The 25,350-nt window shown below is 54.6% G+C and overlaps 1 protein-coding gene across 7 annotated transcripts in view; it reads right to left on the minus strand.

Annotated features, from left to right (window-relative positions):
• Positions 1 to 1,036: 1,036 nt before the first annotated feature.
• The window catches only part of DNM1 (dynamin 1), a 44,746-nt gene continuing 20,432 nt past the window's right edge, over positions 1,037 to 25,350 (minus strand). Inside the window, exons 10-22 of one of the 7 annotated variants that reach the window (XM_061199853.1) lie at positions 24,123 to 24,261; positions 18,495 to 18,581; positions 15,927 to 15,997; positions 15,703 to 15,754; positions 15,486 to 15,497; positions 12,668 to 12,781; positions 8,763 to 8,872; positions 7,913 to 8,024; positions 7,437 to 7,448; positions 6,894 to 7,064; positions 5,560 to 5,801; positions 4,975 to 5,190; positions 1,037 to 1,097 (exon numbers count right to left, since the gene is read on the minus strand). In XM_061199853.1, coding sequence (XP_061055836.1) covers positions 1,037 to 1,097; positions 4,975 to 5,190; positions 5,560 to 5,801; positions 6,894 to 7,064; positions 7,437 to 7,448; positions 7,913 to 8,024; positions 8,763 to 8,872; positions 12,668 to 12,781; positions 15,486 to 15,497; positions 15,703 to 15,754; positions 15,927 to 15,997; positions 18,495 to 18,581; positions 24,123 to 24,261 — 1,399 coding nt within the window. Of the gene's footprint in view, positions 1,098 to 1,689; positions 1,763 to 2,715; positions 2,738 to 3,585; positions 3,588 to 4,974; positions 5,191 to 5,559; positions 5,802 to 6,893; positions 7,065 to 7,436; positions 7,449 to 7,912; positions 8,025 to 8,762; positions 8,873 to 12,667; positions 12,782 to 15,485; positions 15,498 to 15,702; positions 15,755 to 15,926; positions 15,998 to 18,494; positions 18,582 to 24,122; positions 24,262 to 25,350 lie in introns of those variants that run through there. The other 6 variants (XM_061199855.1, XM_061199851.1, XM_061199849.1 and 3 more) reach the window with 6 other exon arrangements.

The raw sequence follows: 25,350 nt of genomic DNA on the forward strand, positions 1-25,350 counted from the left end.
AGGCTGTTAGAGATCTTCCAAGGCCTGTCACTTGCATGCTGCCTGGTGAAGACTGGGGGTTCCCAGGGGGACTGCCGCGGGGCTCTCAGGGGGCAGTCTTGCCTTAATGGCGGAGAGACTCAGGAGTCAGATCTAATCCCAGGGAGGGAAAGCAGGGTGCCACAGCACCCTGAGTGCTCACTTCTGGTCCAGGTGTTTTCCATTCCATCACCCTGCCCCTCTGCTGGCCTGTTCTACCTGTCCTTCCACAGTGCCTGCCTGGCCAGCACCTCACAGTCCTCCCTCCGGGCCCCCTAGTGGCCAGAGCAGGTTTCACAGGACGAGGATCCACTGACTCCAGGTGCTTTCCCAGTAGGCCTCGGAAAGGATGGGGCTTTTTTCTCCACATCTTACAGCACCCTAGCAATAGCTGGGCCCTTCCCCATCCCTCACCCCAATGTTTAAACCTTTACCTGTCCCTGAGCGCCACAGAGAACACAGGGCACAGAGGACACGCTGTTCCCCATCATCCAGAAATGGGTTTTATTCTCAGCCAAGAGACAGCAAGACTGGTAGTGGTCAGAGAACCACACAGCTGCCAGTACAGCACCCCCGTGTTCGAGGGGGGGTAGGGACGGGAGGGCGGCAGAGGGGGGCTGGCTGTCCACAGGCTGGGTATGACAGGGGGCCTCATCGGAAGTGGCACGCTTTGGAGGGGGATGTCAGGGTGACAGCGTTCCCGTGTAGTTGGGCCACAAGACTCCTCAAGGACAGCATGGTGATTGATTCCCGACACTAGAGGTGAGGCTTGGCCATATATGTGTGTACATATATATATATGAGTATTTATAGATATTTATAGAACTGGGCAGGAGCAAGACCGCAGAGGGGCACAAGTTTCACCAACGTTACGCCTGGATGTGTCAGCTCACCACTACAACAGACTAAGTCACAGATGAAGGGGAAGCTCCGGGGCTGGGTAGCCACTGTCAAGTCACAGAACAGCCGTCCAGGCAGGCTTGGAAAGGGAGGTCTCCGAGGAATAGGAGGGATCTGGTTAGAGGTCGAAGGGGGGCCTGGGGCTCTCAGGTCGGGATGGACTTGCCTGACCCGATCGGCTGGCAGTTGGAGAGAAAGCAAAGAGAGAACGGGAGAGAGAAAAGGGGGAGAGAGCTGGTAAGGCAAGGGCAGCCTAGCCCGGCAGTCGGGGGAGAGGAGGGCAGGGGCAGAAGACCCAGGTGTGGGCAAGGGTTCTGGAATAGAGAAGAGAGACGAGAAAGGGAAGGTAGAAGGGCAGGAGATGGGCAGGGGCCAGAGCCTCACGGGGGTCTGGGGTAAAGGCTGGGGCAGCGCCCACCCCTCCACACACGCTGGTCTCTCACACACCACCAGGCAGTGCACCCACAGCTCCAGACACGTGCTCGGCCCCCTCTGGCTTCCCTCTTCTCTGGCCCCCTGTCTTTCAACCCACTGGCGCAGGGCCATCCCTAGCCTCAGGGAGTATGGGGCCGTGAGCCCCACGTGACAGCCACCAGGCCTGATGGAGAAAGAGAGGAGAAAGAACACTGTTTGAACCAGGAGGTCAAAGCTAACAGAATGGCTGGAGGGAGCACTAGAGGCCCCTCCGGGTGGGCAGAAAGCCCACGAGTCCTCTAAAGGGACCCTGGGGAGGCAGGGAGGGCAGGCGGCCGGATGCCAGTGGCCACAGGCTTATAAGTCTAAGAGGGGAGCCTCAGCTGGTCGGGGGACCGCAGGTCGTGTAGGTGAGGCTGGGCCCTTCCTGCTGGGGAAAAGCAGAAGAGCAAGAGTCAGCGCAGGTGCAGAGTGGCAGGCAGGTTCGCTGGGCGAGTTTGGGGGCCCAGCTGGGGCGGAACTCAGAGAAGCTGGCTTGCCCAGGTCCGCAGACACTGTCATCCCCTTAGCGGAAAAGTGGAGGTCACCCCTAGGAGCAACAGGCCCAGGTGGATGGGCCTGCGGGCTGGCTACGGTGCTCTACCTGGGGCTGAGGACGCTGCCTTCAAAACTGCACCAGCAGGAGTGACAGTACCGTGGAGGCAGGGGAAGGGGCTGTGTGACCTGCCTGGCCTGTGAACTGTGCTCTGGGCTGATGGTGGGGGGGACACTCAGGCTTTCCCAAATCATCAAATAACCAGAGCCTTCACCCCCAGCTGCTGCTCGCTTGCTGGCTCGATAAAGGAGGTGGGACTTTGACTTCCTCTGCCCTATCGTGGATTCGGTTTCCAGAGCTCCCAGGCTGGGAGCTGGCTGCCCTGCCCCAGCAGCAGGGCTCAGATCGGGGAATGAGTGTGGCACCCCAGGGTGAGATGCCAAGGCCTCTGGATGCCTGAGTCCAGCCCTACACACACCCCCCGCCAAGCTCCCTGCCCCTAACACCATGAACCATGAGCTCTGCGCTCTTTCTGACGCCTCCAGAGAGCACCCAGGTTTGCCAGCTTGGGTGCGGAGCCTGTCCCAAGACCTCCCCAGGCTCAGCCATGGAGGTCTTGGGCAGTGGCACTGAGTCCCGAGGCTCGCTGAGAAGGGAGGTGAGAGAGCCAGCTGGCAGCGAGGACAGAAAGAGGAAAGAATAAGTCTGGAGCTGCAGAAGGGAGAGGGAGGGGGCCTGCCTCTGAGGTCCCAGGTTCGCCCTGCAGTGTGGAGCTGGTGCAGCAGGGGGCAGACACACCGGTTCATGCAGCAGGCGGAGAGGCCTGTACCTACCGTGGCTGACGCTCCTCAGGGGTCACTGATAGTGATTCTGAAAGACAGCACGAAATCAACGTGGCAGTTCACGTTCACGGACGGGGCAGGCCTGGGGGTGGGGGGACACGCACACGCACACGCCCGGGCGTGCACACACATGCGGTGAGGCCCCACGGCCCCGCATGCACACGCTGACACACATGCCCACAAACAACACGCATACACCCCACCCCCCAATGCCCAGCAACCTCGCTGGCTGGCACGTGCAGCATGGATCTGGGGCATGCAGCCACTTGGCACACTGAAGCACACGCGGGGGCGGAGTCACAACACAGAAGCTCGCCCGCACACAGGAGGCATTTGCACCAGCTCCCTGCACACTCGTGCCTGGTGTGCTCAGAGGGCCACCTGCATTGCTCCAGAAGAGACAGGTCTTGCTTTCTTAGGGTCCAGCTGTCATGTCTCCACCCAAGAGCCTTCCATGGCTCCCTACTGCTCACAGCACTGAGTCCCAACAAGTCAACCTCTTCTGTGGACTTTGAAGGTTCTCCAACCTGCCCCACCTTACCCAGGGCAAACTTTTTTTTCTTTTTTTTGGCCGTGCTGCGCGGCATGCAGGATCTTAGCTCCCTGACTAGGGATCGAACCTGTGCCCCCGGCAGTGGAAGTGCAGAATCTTAACCACTGAAACCTCCAGGGAAGTCTCCAGGGCAACGTTTTCTTATTCTTCCTCATTCTACCTGCACTCTGCTCTGGCCAGCAGCTCTCAATGCATTCCACACTAAACCTTTGCCCACTTGCTGCTCCTTACCCAAACGCCCTCCTGACTCCTCACCACCTGAGCCTTATCTCCATCAGCCCTGGGATCTCACTGAAGTCAAGCTGCCTTGAAGCTCCCCAGACTGCTCTCTCCTCTGAGGCTGTGACTTCCCATGTGTCAGCCAGACTAGAGTCAGAGCAGGCGCCAAATCTTACAGTTCTCATGTCACACCTCAGCACAGGCCTGGGCATGTCAAATACCCTTAAGAATCTGAACTCACACTGGAAGTTAGCAAATAGTTCCTATAGCCACTTCTGCAGTTAATGTGGCATCCCTATAGCCACTGTCTCCCCTGATCCCCACACCAACCTGGGAGAAAGGCAGAATGTTAAATATCATTTGGTAGAAGGGAAACTGAGGCCCTGGAAGGGAAAGTGACTCGCCTAAAGGCCCACTCCAGTCCAGTGCCCCTGACCAACACCATGCTGCCTGCTTTACCCCATCTGCCTTGGCCGTTAGGTCACCATAGAGCAAGCCCCACCTCTGCTTCACTGTAGGTTCATGGAGGTTAGACCCATGGCCCTACCCTCCAGCCATCTGGAAACATAAATGGATATTATTGGTCTGATGTGTTCTTCCTCAGAGAACATGGCCAGTGGAAACAGGGCAGACTGAGTTAAATATCAGAGTGAGCTTCCTTGAAAGAAGGTCATGGATCAAGAAGGCAAAGGCAAGGGATGAAGTAGAACCATTTTCCCTGGAGATTTCTGGGAATGGGGCAGCCTCCACCCACTCCTGCCGCCACACACACCACGTTGGTCCAGGCCAGGTAGGGCCGGAGGCAAGGGGAAGGAAGAAAGCCATCAGGCTGTCCCATGGCTCCCAGGCCCCTTTCCCAGCTGCTCCATGTCCTACCGCATGCCTGGGTGCCATTCTTACACTCTCACATCCGTGTGCACGCCCACACACACATCACACACCTTGCTGGTCACACAGTCACAACCCTCGGGGACAGGTCCGAAGAGTCAGGACTGGGAAGTGCGGGCACCAGGGTAGCCCTGAGTGTAAGTGAATAAAATCTACCCATCCAGAGAGGATTTGGGTTCAGATCCTCAGACCTGAGGTAGGCTCACTAGGAGCTGGGAGACAGAAGTAGAGGACGGAACGGAGAACGGAGGAGAGCGGCTAGAAGGGGAAAGGAGAAGGGAGGCAACGCGTGGGAGAGAGAGAGAGAGTGAAAAAGGAGGGAAGCGCCATGCAAGTGCTGGAAAGAAGAGGGGAGGTGGGATGAGCCCCACGGCCCCCTCCCCAGAAACGACCACCTGCGGAACTCAGCGCTCCCTGGGGGCAGGCTCCGCCAGCCCTCGGCCACACCCCCGGTGGCTCTGGCACCTACGGTCCGAGTGACCTGGACGGAGAGGGCCGGCTCTGGCGACCTGGGCCGATGCTCCGGAATCCGGCCCCACCTCCCCGCCCCCCCCCCGGCCACGCCCGCCCGGCGGTCTCTGCCGCCGCTTTCAGCCCCTACTCACCTGGGGACCCCGGGCGGGGCGCGGTTGGGGCGCGAGGGCACCTGGGGGGGAGGACCGAAGGGGTCAGGGGAAGCCCCCGGCCTGGAGGGCACGGGGGGCGCCCCCCCTAGGGCGGACCCAGCAGGCGGAGGCCCAGGAGCAGGGCCCCGCGACCCGGGCCGGGCTGGGGGCACCGCGGGGGCTCGGCGCTGCGGTGTGGGGCTGGACGTGGGTGACCTGCGGGCGACAGGGACCGAAGGACAAGGAGGGGAGAGAGATGAGCGGCTCCGCCCCACCGTGAGGCCCCGCCCCCAGCTGGGTGCCGGCCACGCCCATGCGCGCAAGCCCCGCCCCTCCGCGCCTTAGGTTTTCGCCGGAGTTTAAGCCCGCCCCCAGAGGCTCCAATGTTCCAGCTCCACCCCTCCCGGCAGCCAGCTCTCCAGGCAAGCCCCGCCCCGCGATAAGCCCCGCCCATCTCTAAGCCCCGCCCCTCGCTCCAGGTGGGAGCCATCCCGGTGACGCCGGCGCGCCACTGCCCGATCCCGGCCCTCTTCCAACGGGCCCCGGGCTGGGGGGCTTTGGGGCCGTGGGAGCCGGCCCTGGTACCTGCGTCCAGCCGGTACGCTCTGCACCTGCAGCCAGGAGTCGTCCACGGGCGGGGGCATGGGCGTGCTGACAGTGGTCGTGTTGATGTCGCCGATGATGCTGAGCGCCTCTTTCAGTGCGTGGTACATGCGCAGCATCTCGTCGCGCCGCTGCGCCTGCTCGGCCGACTCCTCCATCAGTGTGTTCTGGTCCCCGCACGAGTACAGGTTGGCCAGCAGCTCCGAGAAGATGAATTCCTTGGTCTGCGGGCGGGCAAAGAGAGGAGAGGGCTGGGACCTGACGCCTGTACCAATTTGCCCTCCCCGCCGGACCCTACTAGCTCGGGGATGCGGTTCTGCCACTGCCTAAACTCAGAGATCTCCCTTGCTTCCCCGGCGCCCCGCTTGCCCTTTTTCTCAGATGGTCCAGAGAAGAAAAGTGAACTGTTCAAGGTCATAGATCTAGGAGAACACTCAGGGCCTATTATGCACCAGGACACCTGGTTACTCAGCTTATTTCAGCCTCAGTTTCCTCATCTGTAAAATGGGGTAGTTACGCCCTTTCCAAAGACTTGTATGCTCCACTGGACCAAAATAAGGAAGACGACAGTTTAAAATTTTCTGAGCCCTTGAGTAACAGGTGTGAATGTGTGCCTGGACTGGGTGAAATGTGAGTCTCTGTGTGTAGGGCATGGGTTAATGTTCTCCTTAAAAATTCCCAGATGTTACCTGGCCCAGGCTCTGGAACATTTGTGGAGAGATACTGAGGTTTTTTATGCCGTAGGCCTGTGTCTCATTTATTCGTTATCTAAATTTATGTTGAGCACCTACTACATGCCAGGCACTGTGTTGTTATGCACTTTATATTCATTTAATCCTCAACTCTATCATTATCCATATTTTACATATAAGAAAACAGAGGCTCAGAGAGGGTAGTTCGTTTGCTCAAAGTCACACAGGGAATTTGCGGCAAAGCCAGGATTCCAACACAGTTCTAATTCCCCTCGGGCCATGCTTTTTCACTAAGCCATGGGTGGAAGTGGTTCCGGGGGGTGTGTATCTCAAAACATGGTGTGGGAGATCTCAAAACATGGTCTGGGAGTTCTCAAAAGATGCAGATTCCCAGCCCCTCCTGGAAAGCATTTAAGCATGCTTGGAACAACTTGGTTGTGTGAATCTACAAAATAATATACGAAGCTCACATTATATTTCTATTGGATAGCTCTGGCGTGGACCCATGCCTCCCTCCCCAGACTTGGTCCCACGTGACTAGCCCGTGCCTACCCCAGGCCAACCTGGCCACCTGCCTCCCTGGTCCCACGAGAGCACCCGCCCCCCACGCGGTGGTGCACCCACATTGTTGATCATGAGGTGCATGATGGTCTTAGGCATGAGGTCCCGGACGGTCTTGTTGACGATGGCCATGTATGAGTCCACCAAGTTCCGGATGGTCTCCACCTGCCGCTCCAGCTGTGGGTCCATGGAGTGCATGAAGTTGTCTGAGCCATTCTCCTCCGTCTCACTGGCCTGCCATTGAGGACAGGGCATCAGGATGGCTGGGCCCTCAAAGCCAGGTTCCAGGCATCCCCAGGGTCCCAGCCCCTTCAAGGATGCCTGGAACGCTGAGGTACAGAGAGAAGCTATCTCTGTATACAAAGACAACGGCTCCCCCGTAGCCCTGGGTCTCTGGGCTCTGCCCACCCCAGTGCCTCTCAGGACCCCAGACCCTCATTCAGCCTTATCTTGGCTCTGACTCTAGTACCTAGAATTTGCCTTACTTTCCCAGTCCATAAATTAGGAAAGGACATCTCCAAGGACCCTTCCTGATTCTAAAGGCCTGGCGAGATCTGTCGCCAGGCTAGAGACGCCTGGCAGAAGGTGAGAGAGGGACACACTCACTTTCTCTTTGTCCTGGGAGGCCCACACCAAAGCCATAGAGGTCACCACACCAGCATTGCCATCATCGCCGCCGCCACCAGCGAGCACAGCCGTAGCAGACACACACAGAGAGGAAAAGAGGAGGGACTGAGTAAACCCAGGGCACTGCACGCCAACTGTAAGGCAACTCTAGACATTGTCACAGTGAAAGAGGGTAGAAAAGTGAAGGCAGTCACAAGAAAGCATGATCATATGAAAGGGATGCCGGAAATGCCATCTGTGTCAGAGAAAGGGTCGTGTAAAACTGCACTGGAGAAGGATGGGAGGAAGGGTTAACTCTGATCCCACCCCAGAGCAGGTAGGGGGAGGATCCCTGCTATTTCTGAGCCCAAGAAGAGCTCGAAAATATGGCATGGCTTGGCATCACTGTGGATGGCTCCCCCCGGAGCCCCTTATTTTAAGCAGCTTGCCCCTCCCCTACCTCCCCTGCCACTCACCCCAACACGCTCGGGGTACACGCCAGCCCTCAAGAAGGAGGCCTTCCAGCTATCCACCTCCTCCTGTGTCTCGCAGGCCAGTTCCAGCTGCCGATAATCCTTGTAGACGTTCCTGCAAGATAGGGCAGGTGGTGAGGGGAGATGGGGGGCAAAGCCCATTCACCTTGGTGGTTAAGGGTGTGCGTGGACTGGGGTCATCGTGCCTGTGGGCCAATCCTGGCTTTCTTACTTCCCAGCTGTGGCAAGTCCCTTCTTCTCTCCCAGCCTTAGTTTTCTCGTCTGGAAGATGGGTTAATAATAACAATTCTTGCCTTTTAGGGTCATTGAGAGGATTTAGTGAAATGAGCAGTAAAATACTCTATTAGAAAGGGACTGAGCTCTCATAAAAGGGGCACCCATGACAGTGCAGCCCCTGGCTTAGATCTCAACCCCCATTGGCCCCCTCCCAGGCTTTCCCCTCTTGGCAGCTGTATTGAACCCTCATCTCTGAGTAGGAGAAAGTCCACTAGAGTCAGCCCTGGGTTGGGAGGGGAGAGGCCTAGTACTGCCAGTATCTTATGCAGGGCAGGTACTAACCAAGTGATTGCAGAAGGACAGGAAGGGAGGAAGGAGGGAGGGAGGGAGAGAGAGAGAGACGGAGAGGGAGGGAGGAAAGGCAGGAAGGAGAAAGGAAGGGGTGGCGGGAGGGAGGCCAGGAACGAGATCTTGACATGAGTCTAGCACAGATCAGAAACTCAACAAATATTTGTCAAGTGAATGACTTGCTGGGGAGCCTGGGGCAGATCTCTCTCTCTTCTGGATCTGTGGGCCCGTCTTTACTCCCCAGGGCCCCGTGGGGGCAGGCAGGCACCTCTGCTCCGTGTTGAAGAGGGCAAAGATGTGCTTGCTGGACATGAAGCCCTTCTCCACGTCCCGCAGCTTCAGGTTGTCCACGGACAGCATGTATTTCTTCTCTTTCTCCTGGGGGAGAGGGAGGAGTGACGGGTGAGGTTGGTGCTGTCTCTGCTACGCCTCACTCCCTAAGGATGCTCCATGTTGCAGGGCGGGGGGACCTGGGACTGTAGACCACTAGCCCCCTTGCACTGCACGGGTGCTGTCTGATGAAAGCCTGGCCACGGAGCCCTGGGTCTGCTGGGCACCTCGGCTCCCCACGGCATTCAAGACCTTCCCACCACCTCCGCATCCATGCCAGAGCTCAAGAGCCTGGGGTGGCGAGGCTGAGCTTGGCTCCCACATCCCGCCCCAAGCAAGCCCTGGACGCAAGCCAGGCCCGCCCCAGCCAGGGACCCCGCACTTGGCCTCTCTTGCCCCCAGCCTGGCCGATGGGGCCTGCTTTGGATAAGCCTCTGACTTCATTTCCTGACTGGAGAGACGGGGAAGGGGGGCGGCCACCAGGCCCGGCAGCTTCAAAGGGCTGGCTCAGCCCACTCCCCACAGCTGCCCATGTGTTAGCAATCAGGCACACAGCACAAGCCTGGAGATGGTGAGTCTGTGTGTGCAACGTGTGTGGTTGTATGCCTGTGCAAACATGTGCACGTCTGAGCACGTGTCCTCTTACCACTGTGTGTGTGCCCATGTGTCCCTGTGTGTGCACGAGGTTGCCTGAGGAGGTGCCAGCCCGGCCGTGTGTGCGTGTGAGCATGTTTGTACGTGTGCACAGTTTCGTAGGTGTGGCAACTGTAAATGTCCATGTGTCTGCATGAATGTACCTGCAGGACATGCGCTGTGGGTGCACATACTTACGTGCATAAAGTTTTCGTAATGGGCTGAATCTGTTTGGTTTATCTGTATCGTCTGGGAGGAGTTATGCTTATCTGTGGATGGCATGTGGGTGCCAGGCCTGTGTGCACATGTGTGTACGTCTGGTGGGGGCTGACACGTGACTGTAGGCTTCTCTGTCCTACAGACAGAGGGGAGGAGCTCAGGGATCTTCGGAGGAGGTACCCCAGGATGGGGCTCTGGGAGGAGGGGAGGGGTTTCTGCTGCCTGTACCCCACTAGCCAACCCAACACCACAGGGCCCACGCCCGGGGGCGCGGTGGGGGGTGACTGTGTGGGTTTGGAGGACTCGGGGCTTGGGCATGAGCCTCGCCTCGGATCTCGGGTCGGGGGCTGGGTTTCGGAGGACCCCGCTCCCCGTCCTGGCGTCATCCTGCCCACCTCCCTCTGCCCCCCGCACCCCCCTGGCCCGTCCAGCCACATAAAGCCCTCTTTATGCCAGGCGGGTGGCCGGGAGCCCCAGAGGGCGGCTGGGGGAGGAGAGGAGGAAGTTGCACACGCGGCCAGGGAACATCTGGAAGCATTCGAGGGAGGCCCCGCCGCCACCCGCCCTGCGCTCTGCTCTGGGGTTGGACACTAGGTAGGAGCAGCCTCCTTCCCGCAGGCCGGCCCGTCCCCAGGCCCCTCCTCCCCAGCCAGAGCTCCCGCTCACCCCTGCCACGTCAAAGGAGGCAGAAGGGGAGTCAGAGCAGAGAGGGGACCCCGGGCTGGCTGGGCTGGGCTGGGGACCTTGCATCTCCAGGACATGGGGCCGAAGCTCTCACCCGACGGACAGACATTGCAGCCTGGATGGATCAGAGGACACCTCCACTCCGTCTACCCAGTGTTTAGACTATCTGTTCAGGACTCCCAAATTGTACAGTAGTCTGCACATTGGTTAGGCTGGGCTGGGTTAGACCCTCGGCACCGCCGCTGGAGAGCTGGACCGACCCCCGCGCGCCATCCCAGAACCGGAGCCTGGAGCTGGGGCAGGGGGCTTGGGGGGCACTGGGTGAGCTGGGAGGAGGCAACAGGGGTGGGGGCGCCACCATGCTGTGGGACGGGGTGGGGCTGCTGATGGGTGGCGGAGGAAGAGTGAGAAGATGGGGGGTCAGTGAGGGCTGGGGATGTGGGCGGCCGCCTGTCTGCCCAGAGGATCACCCAAGTCCCAAAGACCAGACGGCTGGTGGCTGGGTGGAGAAGGGGGACAGATCACCCTCCGCCCAGCCCGGACCACCTCCGTGTCCCCAGCTGTTTTAGGGCAAAAAGATCCACTCACAACGCAACACACACACGCAAACTTACCTCGGCACGAACACACCTACAACTCGGAAACATACATTCCCACACTCGAATTTTAAATCACACATCCGTGTCCCAAGCACACACAAGTGCATGCACACACATGCGCGCACAGACGCACACACCCACTCACAATGGAACACCAGCCCTCCCCCATCCTTACATCCCCAATACATACAATACACATCCTCAGACGTGCCACACGCACGCCCTCCCTCCTCAAGCCCACTCGCCACACATACACACAGACGCTTACACACCGGGCACGGGCATACACGCCTCAGGCACACATGGTCTGCCCCCAAACACACATGCAAACCCTCATACACCGAACACGCCCCGACGCTTATACCCCAGACACTCTCCAGTCAAATTCCCACACCCCACGTCCACAAGCCTCACATATACCCTCACCTCCCAGCACTCACTGCCCAGCCCTCCCCCACCCACACGTACACTCAACGCCGGGGTCACACACGACTCAACTCAAATGTACACACGAAGTTCCACAGAGACCAGCCCCCCGACACACACACACACACACATACAAGGACGGGGGACCCGCTCAGATATACTCCCTCCTCCCCCCCAGTGTAGCCCGTCGCTGGCCCCCAGCCCCAGGTCACACTGTCCCCTGGCCCTGTGCAAGGAACCTCAACACAGGAGCCCAAGGAGTGGTGGGGCACGGGCACGTCTAGGGAGGCTGCCCGGGCGGTAGAGCAGGAAGCGGTCCCCACACCCGTGCCCCGCACCGCCTCACACTCCACCCCTTCGAGGGGCCCCATGCTCTGGGAGAGGCCAGGGTTGGGGTAATGAGGTCCAGATGGCTTGGCGCCCCCGCCGGTGACGACAGAGGGCCCCGCCCAAAGTGAGGAGGGGGGCCCTGCCTGGGGAGACTTGGAGGGGGCAGGGATCAAGGAGGGGGGCTTGGAGAGCAAAATCAGAGGCCACCGCCCCAGGCTCTGCTCCCCCATGGAGAGCACCTTCGCCTTCAACAGACCCCTCAGGAAAAAGGGGGTCCATCCCCCCCACTCTTTGGCCAGCTGGAGTTCATTACCACAAGCCCCCTCCCCCCCCAGCCCTCCCTGCTCTCTCTGGTCACCTCTGGAATCCAGATGTGGAAGCCAAAGAGACTTGTTCTTAAAGGAGACCAGCAGCAGGGAAGGGGGGTGGCTGGGCTTCTCTGTGCCCAGTGGGCAGGGAGGGGCTTGGGGTGGTGCCTCTGTGGGGCCCCATCGCTCCTCGCCCCTCTAGCTGGAGGCACCCTGGGCATCCCCCTTGGACTGCTGGGGGCTGGGGGGCTGGGGTGCAGGGGTTAACAGCATGTCTGGCAGCTGGACTCGTGTGTGTCATGGGCCTGTGGAGGCCACGGAGTAGGAGGCACGCCCTGGAGCAAGAAAACAGGAAGGCTGCGGGGCTGGTGGGGTCAGGGAGGGATGCCCAGCACCCCTGCCCACCCCAGGGCACTCAGCCCCAAGCTCCCCAGTCCTGCCAAGCCATCTTCTCCATCCAGCCTGGATAAGCCCCCAGGATTGCCTGCCTCTGGTCCTGACCTCCCACCTCCACCCCGAGGTCTTTGATGGGATTTTTAAATACCCCTTTTGGGTGGTTCAGTCCACTCCAAGCCTGTGGTAGGGTCTCAGCCTGCCTCTGGCCACCAGCCAAACCCCTTGATGACCAGTGGCCCTTTACTTACCTCGTCATCCTTGTACCAGGACAGATTCTCGGCTGTCAGCACAAACCAATACTCCTTGGAGCCCCCCTTCATGATACCGATGTTGTTGATGGTCAGCCAGCCCTTCCGGATGACCTGGAGGGTTGGGGGGGGCAGGAAGTCAGTGGACAGAGGCCAGGATTCCCCATGGAGGATGGGGTAGGCAAAGAGAGACCCTCAAAAGCTCACCCCTCCCCCAGCTCTTCAAGGCCTGGCTGGTCAGAGAGGGTGGGGGCCAGACCTGCCCTGGTTTGAACCACAAGTGAACAGAGGGGAAGACAGAGGAAGGCAGAGGTCAGCTCAGGATAAAGAGCCTTCTGACAGAGCCATCTGAGTAGGGGACTGGTGGCCTTGGTAGGGGACAAGCTCCCCACTGCTAAAAAGTGTGCAAGCAGAGTTTAGGTGGCTGATTGGGCAAGATAACTCTGAGTATCTTTTCAGGTTAACAGTCAGTTTATTCAGAGACTTTTTCTGACCTCAGGGACTTTGCACGTGCTTCTGTTGACTCTGCCTAGAAAGCACTTCCTCCTGCTTGTCTGGCAAATCCTACGCATCCTCTGGGTATGAGCTCAGAAGTCACATTCTCAGGCAGGCTCTCCCCGGCCCCCCATATAAGCCAGGACCCCTATTGTAATCTTTCATCACTCCCTTAAGCTTTCTTCTATGACGATGACTGGAATTTTGAATTTGTGTGCGTGTGTGTATGTGTGTGATTATCTGTTGATGTCAGTCTGTCTTGCTAAATTGTGAACTCTCTCCCTCGCTGGTGTATCCCAGCACTTGGCAGAGTGCTAGGCAAACAGTAAGTGATCAATAAATATTTGTGGCATGAATACATGAATGCTATGATAGTAAGGTTCTAAGAGTCTTTGCCTCCAAGCCCCAGACAGGGGTGGGGTGGTAGAGCACGGACGCGGTTGGGGGGGGGAGGGGCTGAGCACAAATTGCCCAGACTCCTCTTCCCCAGAGAAGCCCAGAGTAACAGGCAAAGGTCTCTTTTCACAGCAGGAAGCAGCTGTCCCTGGGACTGTCCTGAGCCACTGACGCAGATTAGGGCCCGTGGATTCTGCTCCAAGGGCAGGGCCACTGACCAGACCCTGGTGGCGGGACAGACTGAGGGGACAAGGGAGCTACTTCTGCTCCCTCCCCCAGCCCTGGCCTCCCTGGCTTCTGCCCTGAGCATCCGGAGAAGACTGAGCAGCCTGGGGCTGGCAGGAAAGCCCTCTGGGGTCAAGCCTGCTTCTAAGGCCCTCAAAGCACCCCCCCCGCCCCCACTCCCAGCCCTCCTTAAACCTCTCTGGCTTCCCCGAGAACCTTGCGGAGAACCCAAGTCACACAGCGGATCACAGCTAGTAGCCGCCTTAGTCATTAACAGGGATGTGGTAGCCAAGTGCCTCATGACCACTCTCCCACTCTCCCGGTCTGGAGAGGATCCCCTCAGCATCTTGTCACTGTCTTTGGAATTGAGTCTGAATGCCACACCCTGGCCCTCCATCTCCCCAATCTGACCAACAGACCTCTCCACCCTGCTCCTGCCCTGACTCGCAGCCTTTGTCCTCCCTCGGCCACCCCCAGCTCTGCCCTCCTCCCTGCTCACCCAAAACGCCCTTCCAGAGCCCCAGCACCAGGGACCTCCTGTTCCCCCCACTCCCACCATGCCTGGGGCTTGACTACAAGCCCAGGCTTCCAAGGGGCAGGGCCAGAGTCTGACTCCTGTCCAGGGGCCAGCACAGTACAGGCACCAGTGAGTGTTTGCTGAACCAAATTGCCCTGGGATATTGCATTCATTAGCTCCTTCATTCTATTTAGCACCTACTGTGTGCCAGGCACTGCACTGGGGGCTGAGGATTTACTGGTGAACAAGACAGACCCAGCCCTTCCCCTTATAGGGTTCAAGAGGGAAATGATATGATGCCAGTAATCACACAAACACGTAGATTATCACAAAGAAACTACAGCCTCTGGAAGAGCTCAAACTCTGTGGCTGGTGGTACAACCAGGGCTGAGAAGTGATGTTTCAGCAGAGATCTGAAGGACAGAATAGGTAAGGAGGCACTGGTCTCTTGACATTTCATTCAGCTCTTTACTCAGCTCTCTGGTAGAGATGTCAGCTTAAAAACATTCTCTCGGGCTTCCCTGGTGGCGCAGTGGTTAAGAATCTGCCTGCCAATGCAGGGGACACGGGTTCGTGCCCTGGTCTGGGAAGATCCCACATGCCGTGGAGCAACTAAGCCCGTGAGCCACAACTGCTGAGCCTGCGCATCTGGAGCCTGCCCTCCGCAACGGGAGAGGCCGCGACAGTAAGAGGCCCACGCATCGCGATGAAGAGTGGCCCCCGCTCGCCGCAACTGGAGAAAGCCCTCGCACAGAAACGAAGACCCAACACAGCCAAAAATAAATAAATAAATTAATTAATTAAAAACAAAAACAAAAAAACCCCCAACGTTCTCTCTCATCCATCCGTCCATCTATCCATCCATCCATCCATCCAACAGATATTTAAAGAGCTCCTACTCAGTGCCAGGCCCCTGCCAGGCATTTTCACCCACCCCAGCCCACATGGTCTACCTCTGGCTGAAGTAGATGCTTAGTTCATGCGCAATGATGGACAGATTGGTGGGACTCTGTGTGTGGCTAGACCCTGCCTCTGGCCTGAGTGCATATGTGGACACCCATGTGCTGGTGTGTGCAAGCAGCTCAAGCCAAAGGGTGCCCTCTTGACCCCTGCATATCCCCACTACAAATGGGTCCCCTCCTCCCCCTCACTACACAAACCAAGAGCCCCAGTCCTGGTACTCACCAGAATCTCATCCTGCAAAGAGGTAACCATAGCAACCACGAGAAGCACCGGGAGAGAGGAGAGAGGGTTACTGATGCAGAGTGGGAGGCTTGTGGCTGGCATCTGACAGGCTCTCTGGCCCCTGTGGGACCCTTCCCCTCGGGGGAGGGGGATCTCAGAGCTTGGCGTCCATCCGGCACCCTCCATCCCTCCGGCTGGGGCACTGGAGTTCACTCACCTGGTTCCCTGAAGCCTTCTTCTTGTTCATCTGGTTGCTCCTCTGCTGAGCACTAATGAGGAGAGAAAGAAGAGTCCCAGAAACTTCTCTCAAGAGGCCCGGCTTCATTGCTACTGCTCAGTGGGCACCAGACCCAGAGGCTTAACCCAACAGGCCTGGGTCCTACACACACATACACACACAGTCACACGAGGTGTCACCTTCTCTGACCAGGGAGCACTCACTTGGCAAAGCCTATGAAGTCCTCATGGTTGGTATTCATGTAAGCCAGTTCAATATCGATGAGGAGCATGACCTTCAAGGATACACAGGTCAGCAGTAAAGTGGAAAAGATACCACAGAGTTTTAAAATGCATGAAAAGCTGGGAGAAGCATACTTGCAGCATGTATAGAGTCCATAATAAATCAATCTATAATCCACAATAAATAAATGTATCCATAATAGTATCCATAATAAGCAAAGAGTTCCTATAAATCAATAAGTGGAAGACAAGAAACACAAGTCAAAATAGTCAAAGAACATGAATGGGTAACCCATAGAAGAAATGCATACAACCAATAAGGATATGTAAAAAATGCTCCCTCTCATTAATAAAGAAATGTAAGTTAAAATGAGACCCCTTTTTAACCTATCAAATTAATAATAAATATTGATAATGACCAGTGTGGGCACAACTGTGGGAAGACAGATTCTCTCACATACCATTGGTGGAACTGTAAATTAGTATTACCTTCTTGGAGGGCAGTTTGGCAATATTTGACAACATTAAAATGCATATATTCACTTCTAGAACTATATCTCACAGATAAGCTCCTTGAGTGAGCAGATACATGTACCAGGGTGTTCAGTCTGGTGTGGTTTGTAGCAGAGAAAAACTGGGAACAAGCCAACGGCTATCAGAAGGTGAAATAGATTATGGTATCCTCGAAACTAAAAGGCACTCTACAGCTGTTCAGAAGAATGAGGATAACTTCTACATTCTGGCATGGGAAAATCCCCTTTGCAAATAATTAAGAGTGATGGGATTTGTAACCAAATTGTGATGGGGGTGACATTCCTGATGCTCACTGCCGGGTTCAGACCCAGGCCCTGCTGCTTCCTGTGAGTTTGTCCTCACCGAGCTTCAAATTCCACAAATGAAGGGTTTCAGCCTCACAGGAGTGGTGAAGACACAGTGAGAGGAGGAAGGTCATGGGTCTGACCTGTAATAGGTGCTCAACAGATGTTAGCTACAATTATCTTCAGAGAAAAAAAGGCAAGACACACCGCAGGATTGTGATTCTTTAAGAGTAAGAGGAAATCTGGAATCTGTATGTGCCTAGGGAAAATGTTTGGAAGGAGACACACCAAACTTTTAATAATGGTTGTTTTATGGGAGACTGGGGGCGGGGAAGAGTGAATGGAGGAACACTTACTCGTAATTTAATGACTTCTATACTGATTGAGTATTTTATTGAGTATTTATCATTTTGTCATTAAAAAGAGACCAGTGAGGATTTAGAAACACAACATCGGCAACAAAAATGTGAGTGATTAGGGACAGCACCATTGTGGAGAAGGGGTGTATGAGGATGGAAGCTGGGAATGGGGAGCCAGAGGTGGGTATAGACAGAAGATGACAGGGAGATGGCCAAGGAAAAAGGACTCGCCTGTGAGCTTTGTGAGAGCCATGAGGGAGCCTGCTCACCTCTGCTCCTCCCAGCTCAGAGGAGCATTCAGGGAATATGCTTCTTATTGAATGAATGAATGAACGAATGAATGAATATTTGATACATGACTACATAAAAGGAAGGGAGGGCACCTATGAGGGGTGTATGGTGACCCAGAGAAACAGCAAAGAGAGAGAGAAAGGCCCAAAGTGAGATGACCAGAGTATAGATAGTTGAGAAGCAGATGGTGGGATTGTAAAATGGAGCAGCTTCTCTAGAAAACTGTATGGCAGGTCCTCAAAAATTAAACATAGAATTACCATATGATCCAGCAATTCCATTTCTGGAAATATACCCTAAAGATTCAAAAGCAAGCTCTCAAAGAGATATTTGTGCACCTGTGTTCGTAGCAGCATTATTCACAATAGCCAAAAAGTGGAAACAAACAGATAAACAAAATGTGGTCTATTCATACAATGGAATATTATTCAGCCTTAAAAAGGAAAGATATTCTGACACGTGCTACAACATGGATGAAGCTTGCAAACATTATGCTAAGTGAAGTTAGCCAGAAACAGAAGGACAAATGTTGCATGCTTCCACTTATATGAGGTACCTAGAGTCATCAACTTCATAGAAACAGAAAAGGAGAATGGTGGTTGCCAGGGGCTGGGAGGAAGGGGGAATGGGAGTCATTTTTTTGTTTGTTTTTGGCCGCACTGTGTGACATGTGGGATCTTCGTTCCCCAACCAGGGATTGAACCTGCAACCCCCTGCATTGGGATCGTGGAGTCTTAACCACTGGACCACCAGGGAAGTCCCTAGGAGTCACTGTTGAAGGGGGACAGAGTTTCATTTTAGGAAGATGAAAAGTTCTGAAGATGGATGGTGGTGATGGTTGCACAGCAATCTGAATGTACATAATACCACTGAACTGCACAATTTAAAGTGGTTAAAACAGTAAAATTTATGTTATGTATATATTTTCTCACAACAAAAAAGAGCAAGAGAGAAGCAGAAAGTTAATACAAGGAGAGAAAGTATAAGAGAGACTGAGACAGAAAAGACAAAGTGGGAAGAAGGAAGTGAGCCCAAGGACAGGAGTGAAAGGTGAGGGAAGAGCGGGCGGTGCGTGGGCTCACCTGCTCCTTGGTGCGACCCTCGCGCTCCCGGATGTGGGTGGTCACGATGCGCTCCATCTCCTCCCGCAGCCGGGGGTACTGCTGGAGCTGGGGAGGGGGGGAGGGGAGAGAGCCACGTACACTGGGGGCACGGGTAGGGGGCACCCAAACCCCACCAGAATCCAGGGGCGTGGGGTGGGAGGGCCACGCAGAATGCCCCACACCTGGGGGCCCAGGAAGCTGATGGCACCAAGCCACAGCCACCCCTTTCCCCCAATTGTGGGTTCCAAATGGCAAGTCAAGGGTCTTCCCAGTCCCGGGCCCTCTTCACTAGCCTACCTGGGCAACTTCATGGGCCCGGCAGTTCCCATGAGCACAAATGCCTTGGGAATCAGCCTGCTCCTCGGCCGCCATCTTGGTGGCAGCCATCTTGGAAACAGACCTATTCGATTGAGGCCTTTGTTTGGGGCGCTGTTAGCGCCCCAAACTTTCACTGATCCTCAGGGCTACCCCTTGCCTCCTCAAAGGCTTGGAGGCACAGTCAGGTGGGGAATCAGGCAGGTAACAGCCTGCAGTTTACGATCCAGGGAGAATCTGGGGAGGGCAGGGCCCGAGGTGCCAGGTGGCCTCCTGAGTCAGGCTGGGGACAGGCAATGCTCCTTGTCAGAGCTGGGGGAGGGGAGCAGGGGAAAACCAGCAGTCACACAACGGACATGCAGGAGGCACAGGCATGCGAGGGCGTTGGGGGGTGGGGTGGGCATGCGGAGTGGGAGTGCCAGCGGCATGAGCAGTACCCTGCGGGGGCCCTCTTGGTAGCGTCCACCCAGCTTTGCCTCCCTTTGCATGCCCTGTCCTGGCACCACTACCCCGACACATTTGCCTGGCTCAGAGCTGGCCGGCCAGCCTGTCTCTACCCCACTCCTTTGGGGGTAGAAGCTCAGTAGCACCCTTCTACCCACCCACCTCCCCCTCAGTTTTTATCAACTGAGGCCAAAGGGGAAGTTGCTCCAAACCCTTCCCCCCTGCCTGTGAACTCTGCCTTCAGCTCAGCCAGGCTCTGGACAAAACCCGGGTTGACTCCTCCTTCAGGACTCTGTTGAATATCGTGTCTTCCAGAAAGCCTACTGTGACCACCTCCATGTGCCCCATCCCTCTCCACCCCACTTCCCTCCCCAGACTGGACTGTAATTGCCCTGAAGGTAGGGCCCAGGGCTGGGCACACTGCCAGTGCCCAAAGAGGGCATGTTGAAAGAATGAGGGAATGAATGAAGGATGGAAGTCTTTGCCCTCCTTGCCAGGGTGAGCAGACATGGGCTCCTCTGCCCTCTGGCTCATGAACCGGCAGCTCCTTGGAGAGGGGGGACTCGCTGAGCTGCTGATGGTGGGAGTCTACCCAAGGGGACCTCCTCCTCTGCCATGGAGGAGCCCAGGCTGGGCAAAGCTAGACCCACACCTTGTCCCTCTTTCCATCCTGGGTCAGGCCCCGCAGGTGGATCCCCCTATGTGGGAAGAGAGCTGGAGGTTAGCGTGCCTGGGTCACAGGTAGTGATTCTGAGGGCAAGATGGAGGCCAAGGGGATGGGGCGGGGGTGGGGTGGGGGGCATCAGGAGAGGCAGGAGGGTGGGGGAGAAAGCAGCGCCCTGGATGCCAGCCCAGGAGAGGCAGACTTGAGAGATGCCACATCCTCCCCACTCCCCCCTGACTGTTCCGTGGCTCTGCCAAGGGTGTGGCTCATGTGGCCAAGCTCAGGGGACCTGGAAGAGAGGCAGCCTGAGAGCCGGGGCTTAAAAACAGCACTGGCTGGAGGGGCCCAGTGGACCCTGCTGCCCTGAGAGGCTCAGGGATGGGCCATCACTCCTTCTCACAGTCCCCGAGTTGGGGCGGATTTGGGACCGAGTCACGGCCACCAGAAAAGCCTCCTCTGAGATGGTCCCAAGTGCTCCCTCCCTGGGTGGCATTGCGGGAGGGGCAAGGAGGGAGGAGGAGGGAGCAATTTGCCAAAGAGCGTGACCAGTTCTCCCACTAACGGCCTGGATATTACATTTGTCAAGTTTTCCATGTGTCACAAATGACAGGGCAGCCTCAGCCCCTTTGGGAAGTTCTGTTCCCTTTGAGCATCTTTTTCCATTCTGGCTGCCTCTGCGCATTTCCAGAACTTTCAGCCAGTTTTTAAAATGGAACTTTTCTCTCTCAGGTCTTGGCTAAGTGGGGCAGTCAGCCTGGAGCCCACTGTTTAGTGGTCAGGAATGCAGGCCCTGGAGCCACCGTGGCTCTGGGTTCAAAGCCAGCCCCCTACCCTGCTGACTTTCCTTGGAAAAGTGCTTGGAGCCCTCTGAGCCTCAGTTTCTCCATGTGTGAAATGAGGTAATAATGGCACCTTCCCTCTTAGGGTTGTTGAGAGGACTGAGCAGCACACCCTGTGCTGGACATTAAACCCCAGATTTCATCCAGAGATGAAACTCTAATCCCAGCAGGGCTAGGAATAATCAGCAGGAGTGCTGATTGCTAAATTTAGAAGATTTGGGGAGGAAAAAAAAAGAGGAAGATGGGTGAATTTTGCTATGTAAACAAAAAACTACTATGCATTAAATCAATTAAAAGGCAATTTTTTTTAGAAATAATTTATAAGCTTTCCTTTCTAAAGTTTTGGTTGATCAATTTTTCTCCTTACAAAAATTTACCGACTCACTGTAAGAAATCTGAATATGACTAAAGTTTGTGAAGTAGAAATGAAAAAATTCCTGTGTTCTTTGCCTTCTTAAAATAATGGTTAGTAACTATGCCTTTGGAATTTTATCACTTATGTAGATTATTATATTATATATTTTATATATTTATCATTTATATATATTACTTTCCCCCCCAAATTCTATACGTTCGTCTCTGAAACCTGCTTTTCCCCCCACGGTACATTGTGGAAGGACACGTGAATGGAAATAAATATCCCTTGCCCTTTTAACAACTATAGTCTTTCATTGTCTGTGTGATACCATAGTCAATCCCCTCTTGATGGACATCTGGGTTGTTTCCAAAATATTACCATTTACCCTAATTAGTGCTTTTTTGGAAGGCAATTCAGCAAAGTGTTCCACAGTTTTTAAATGTTTATATCTAGTAATCAGTCTTCTAGGAATCTATCCTAAGGAAATAATCCTAGAGAAAGAAAAATAAAATTCTTTATACACAAAGATGTTCATTGCCAGGGTATTTATAATATTGAAAAACTAGAGACTGTTTCAGTGTTCACCAACAGGAAAATGGTTAAGTAAACCGTGATAAATCTATTCAATAGAATATTATGCAATCATTAAAACTGTTCACATAGGGACTTCCCTGGTGGGGCAGTGGTTAAGAATCCACCTGCCAATGCAGGGGACACAGGTTTGAGCCCTGGTCCCGGAAGATCCCACATGCCGCGGAGCAACTAAGCCCATGCGCCACAACTACTGAGCCTGCGCTGTAGAGCCGGTGAGCCACAACTACTGAGCCCACACACTGCAACTACTGAAGGGTGCGCGCCTAGAGCCCGTGCTCCGCAACAAGAGAAGCCACTGCAATGAGAAGCCCGCGCACCGCAACGAAGAGTAGCCTCTGCTCGCCGCAACTAGAGAAAGCCTGCGCACAGCAACGAAGACCCAACGCAGCCAAAAATTAAATAAATAAATAAATAAATAAATAAATTTATTAAAAAAAAGGTTCACATAGACACCTATGTAATAACACCCACCAAAATGTATGTTATTAAGAGAAAAAGCAGAATACTAATATATTCACAGTGTAAATACCTAACAAAGTAAATAAACCTATGTATAGAAAAAAACAGTTTGGAGGAATAAATTGGTGAAAACTCTTTGGAGAGCAAATCTTGCAGAAGTTACCAAAACTGTGAATGCTCACATCCATTGACTAGGGAATTCTATACTAGAAATTTGCTCTAAAGAAATGACAGGATAAGTACTACAAATATATTTATAAGGCTATTCACTGCAGCACTGTTTGTAAAAGAAAAACAAAAAAAAGGTGGAAACAACCTAAATGTCTGTCAATAGGATATTGAATATATAAATCATGTCATATTTCTACAGTGGAATACAATTCAGCTGTTCAAGGGCATGATCTTTACGTAGCTACTACAAGGATTCCACTCTGCATTGCTGAGTAAAAAAGAAGAGTTCACGGATCAGTGTGGTCAGTGGGATCCCTTTTAGGTTAAAACCGGTGTATATTTGTAATTAGTTAGGAAGGGTGTGCTGCTAGCACACCCTAGTCCTTATCTCTAGGGCTGTGAGCTTATAGGGACTTTTGCTTTCTCTGTGCAGTTTGAATATTTTGATAACAATCATGTATGATCAGAACAAAATCAATACCGATAATTTCCTTTTTTTAAAAAAGGAGTGTATTTGCAGGAAATGTACAAAAATCTCAGTGTGGCTCTTGGAAAGGGAGTGTTGTTGCCTCCTTTTCACTCTTGGGCATTTTCCAAATTTTCTCTAATTGAGAATGTATTCCTTTCACAATGAAAACCCAAAGTTTTAAAAAATTTAGAAATATTTTGTGTTCTTTTGTAAAGAGATTTGAGGCAGCTTAAAATAAACTCGGTGTTTTTTAGTTTAGCAAAAGTTAAGATTGCGTTGCTTAGTATTCATGATGCAGTGGGACCGTGATTTAGATGTCATGATATATACTATGCAATGGAGAGTCCAGCCCAGATTTGATTCCACCTGGATCAGGCACTGAGTGGATGCTAATTTGCTTAATCTATCCCCATTTGGCACAGAAGTGAGCAAAAGTGAGATAGGATTGTGTAAGGGGCGCACAGGACTAATTATATATGAGCCACGAAAACCGCGATACTTATTTAAAACATGAAGTTAAGGCAGACGTTCCCCCACCTCCCAGTGTAGGGAGCTTTTTCAAATACAAGTGAGGCTGGGCTCATGCAGGCCCCTGGGAAGAACTGCTTTAGACGATCTGGCGAAAAGTCCCCAAAATGCCCCAAAGTAGACAAATAGGAAAAAGCCATCTAAAAGGTCACGGATGACTCAAAAGAGGCTGACCCTGTCAAACATGTATGGATTACAGTAAAGTGAGTAACCCAATATGCTTTTAGGCAAATTGGTTTTGAGGGACTGGGATAGCTCCCCTGCCCCAGGAGGCCCTGATCCCAGATCTCTTCCCTCAGCCTCCCTAAATCTGAATCCCACTCTGCTGTTCCTTTTCTGAGACTCAGTTTTGTCATCTGTAAAATGGGGATAAGACTACTCACTGCTTAGGGTTGTTAAAAGGATTAAGTCAGATAACAAGGGCAGGCACTTAGCCTAGTGCTTGGCACACAGTAGGTGCTCAATAAACAGCGGCCACCTCCTTATCATCATCACCATCAAAGCGGCCATTGAGGATGCTTGGGTTAGAGCAAAGTCTTCTGGCAGAGGTGGGGGCCTGAAGGAATCATGAGTACAGTAGACCCAGGGTTAGAAGCCGGCATGAGACCTTGGGGCCAGGAATCACCCCGGCCGGCCTGGGCGTCTGGGTCCACCTGGGTGGCTGAGAGGCTTCCGGGCTTGCTCAGCAGTTGGTTCTTGCCCACGGGAGGCCCTGGCCATGAGGAAGGGGTGGCCAGGCCCAGCCCCTCCCGGGCGGCCATCATACCTTTTCGCTACACTTTCTGATGGTGGCCGTGAGCTCACTGACTACCATATCCACACACTTGATACTGGGCTCTTTAAGCTTCTGCACCTGCTTTTTCACTGTGGCTTCAAAAGCGAGGTCAGGTGTGAAGAGGCCTGTCCTGCACCCGGGGAGGAGGAGGGGAACAGGAGGAGGAGCAGCCGGGGGTGGGCGGGCGAGGAGAAGGAGGGGAGTGAAAGCCAAGCAGGGCCAGGGTCCGGGGTGGAGGATGGCACGGACACGAGGGAAGAGAGAGAGACACCGACACAGAGAAAGAGAGAGAGAAGAGAAGACAATGTGAGCGTGGGACCTGACCCTCCTGCCGCCACCTGGATTGGCACCTCCCAGGTGCTGCCAAGCAACCCCCAGGGCTCTGAGGGCGTGGGAGGGGTCTGAGGGACCAAGCTCCTGCCCCATCCAAGGGCACTTACTGAGTTCATATTCTCTCCCCAGGGCTTGCCTCCCTCCTCTCCCCCACTCTTCAGCTACACTGAGCCTGCCCTCTCTCTCTTTTCCTATGCCGTCTTTGTCCTTTTCCTATGCCGTCCTGCTGAGGAGCTGACCCAGGCCAGGACCCCACTCACCCACATTCTGTTCAATTCTAGGTTTCCCAGAACCTCCTGTATTCGCTTCATCCCGACTCCAAAGCCCAGCACCATTCCCTATTCTCCACCAAGGTTGTTGCATTCAGCTGCCCAGGCTGTGCACTGCACAACTCCAGGGGGCTCCATTTCCATAGACTATGGGGCAGATGATGCCTCCTGGAGTTGCTGTGTAGCTGCCTGATCGCCATTCTCCAGCTCCCTGCTCTACTCCTGCCCTTCCCTTTCTCCTCAAGGGGCATCCTTTGCCTCTCCTCCTAAGGAGTCTGGAGGAGCTCAGTTTGGAAAGACAGAGAGAGAGAAGAGGAAAGACAGAAAGAGTGGAGATGGTGATAGAGAGGGGCCAGGGCAGCAGTGGGGAGGGGAAAGGAAGGGAGTCTGGGGGTGGAATCAAACGAGCACTGGACTTGGAGTCCAAAGCCTTGGCTCCAAGTAACAGCTCTGCCACCTCCTAGCTCATATGACCTCGGGCAAGTCACTTGATCTCCCGAGCCTCAGTTTTCCTGCTGTGAAATGGGTGCCATCCTCCCTGCCCTGCCGTGCCCTCCTTGAGTGGCTCTGTGAGGCTCAAATGACATAGCAGAGGGGGCTCTGTCCCTGGAAGGCTG

Source organism: Eubalaena glacialis, chromosome 9, assembly GCF_028564815.1.
Source record: "Eubalaena glacialis isolate mEubGla1 chromosome 9, mEubGla1.1.hap2.+ XY, whole genome shotgun sequence".
Taxonomy (NCBI): domain Eukaryota; kingdom Metazoa; phylum Chordata; class Mammalia; order Artiodactyla; family Balaenidae; genus Eubalaena; species Eubalaena glacialis.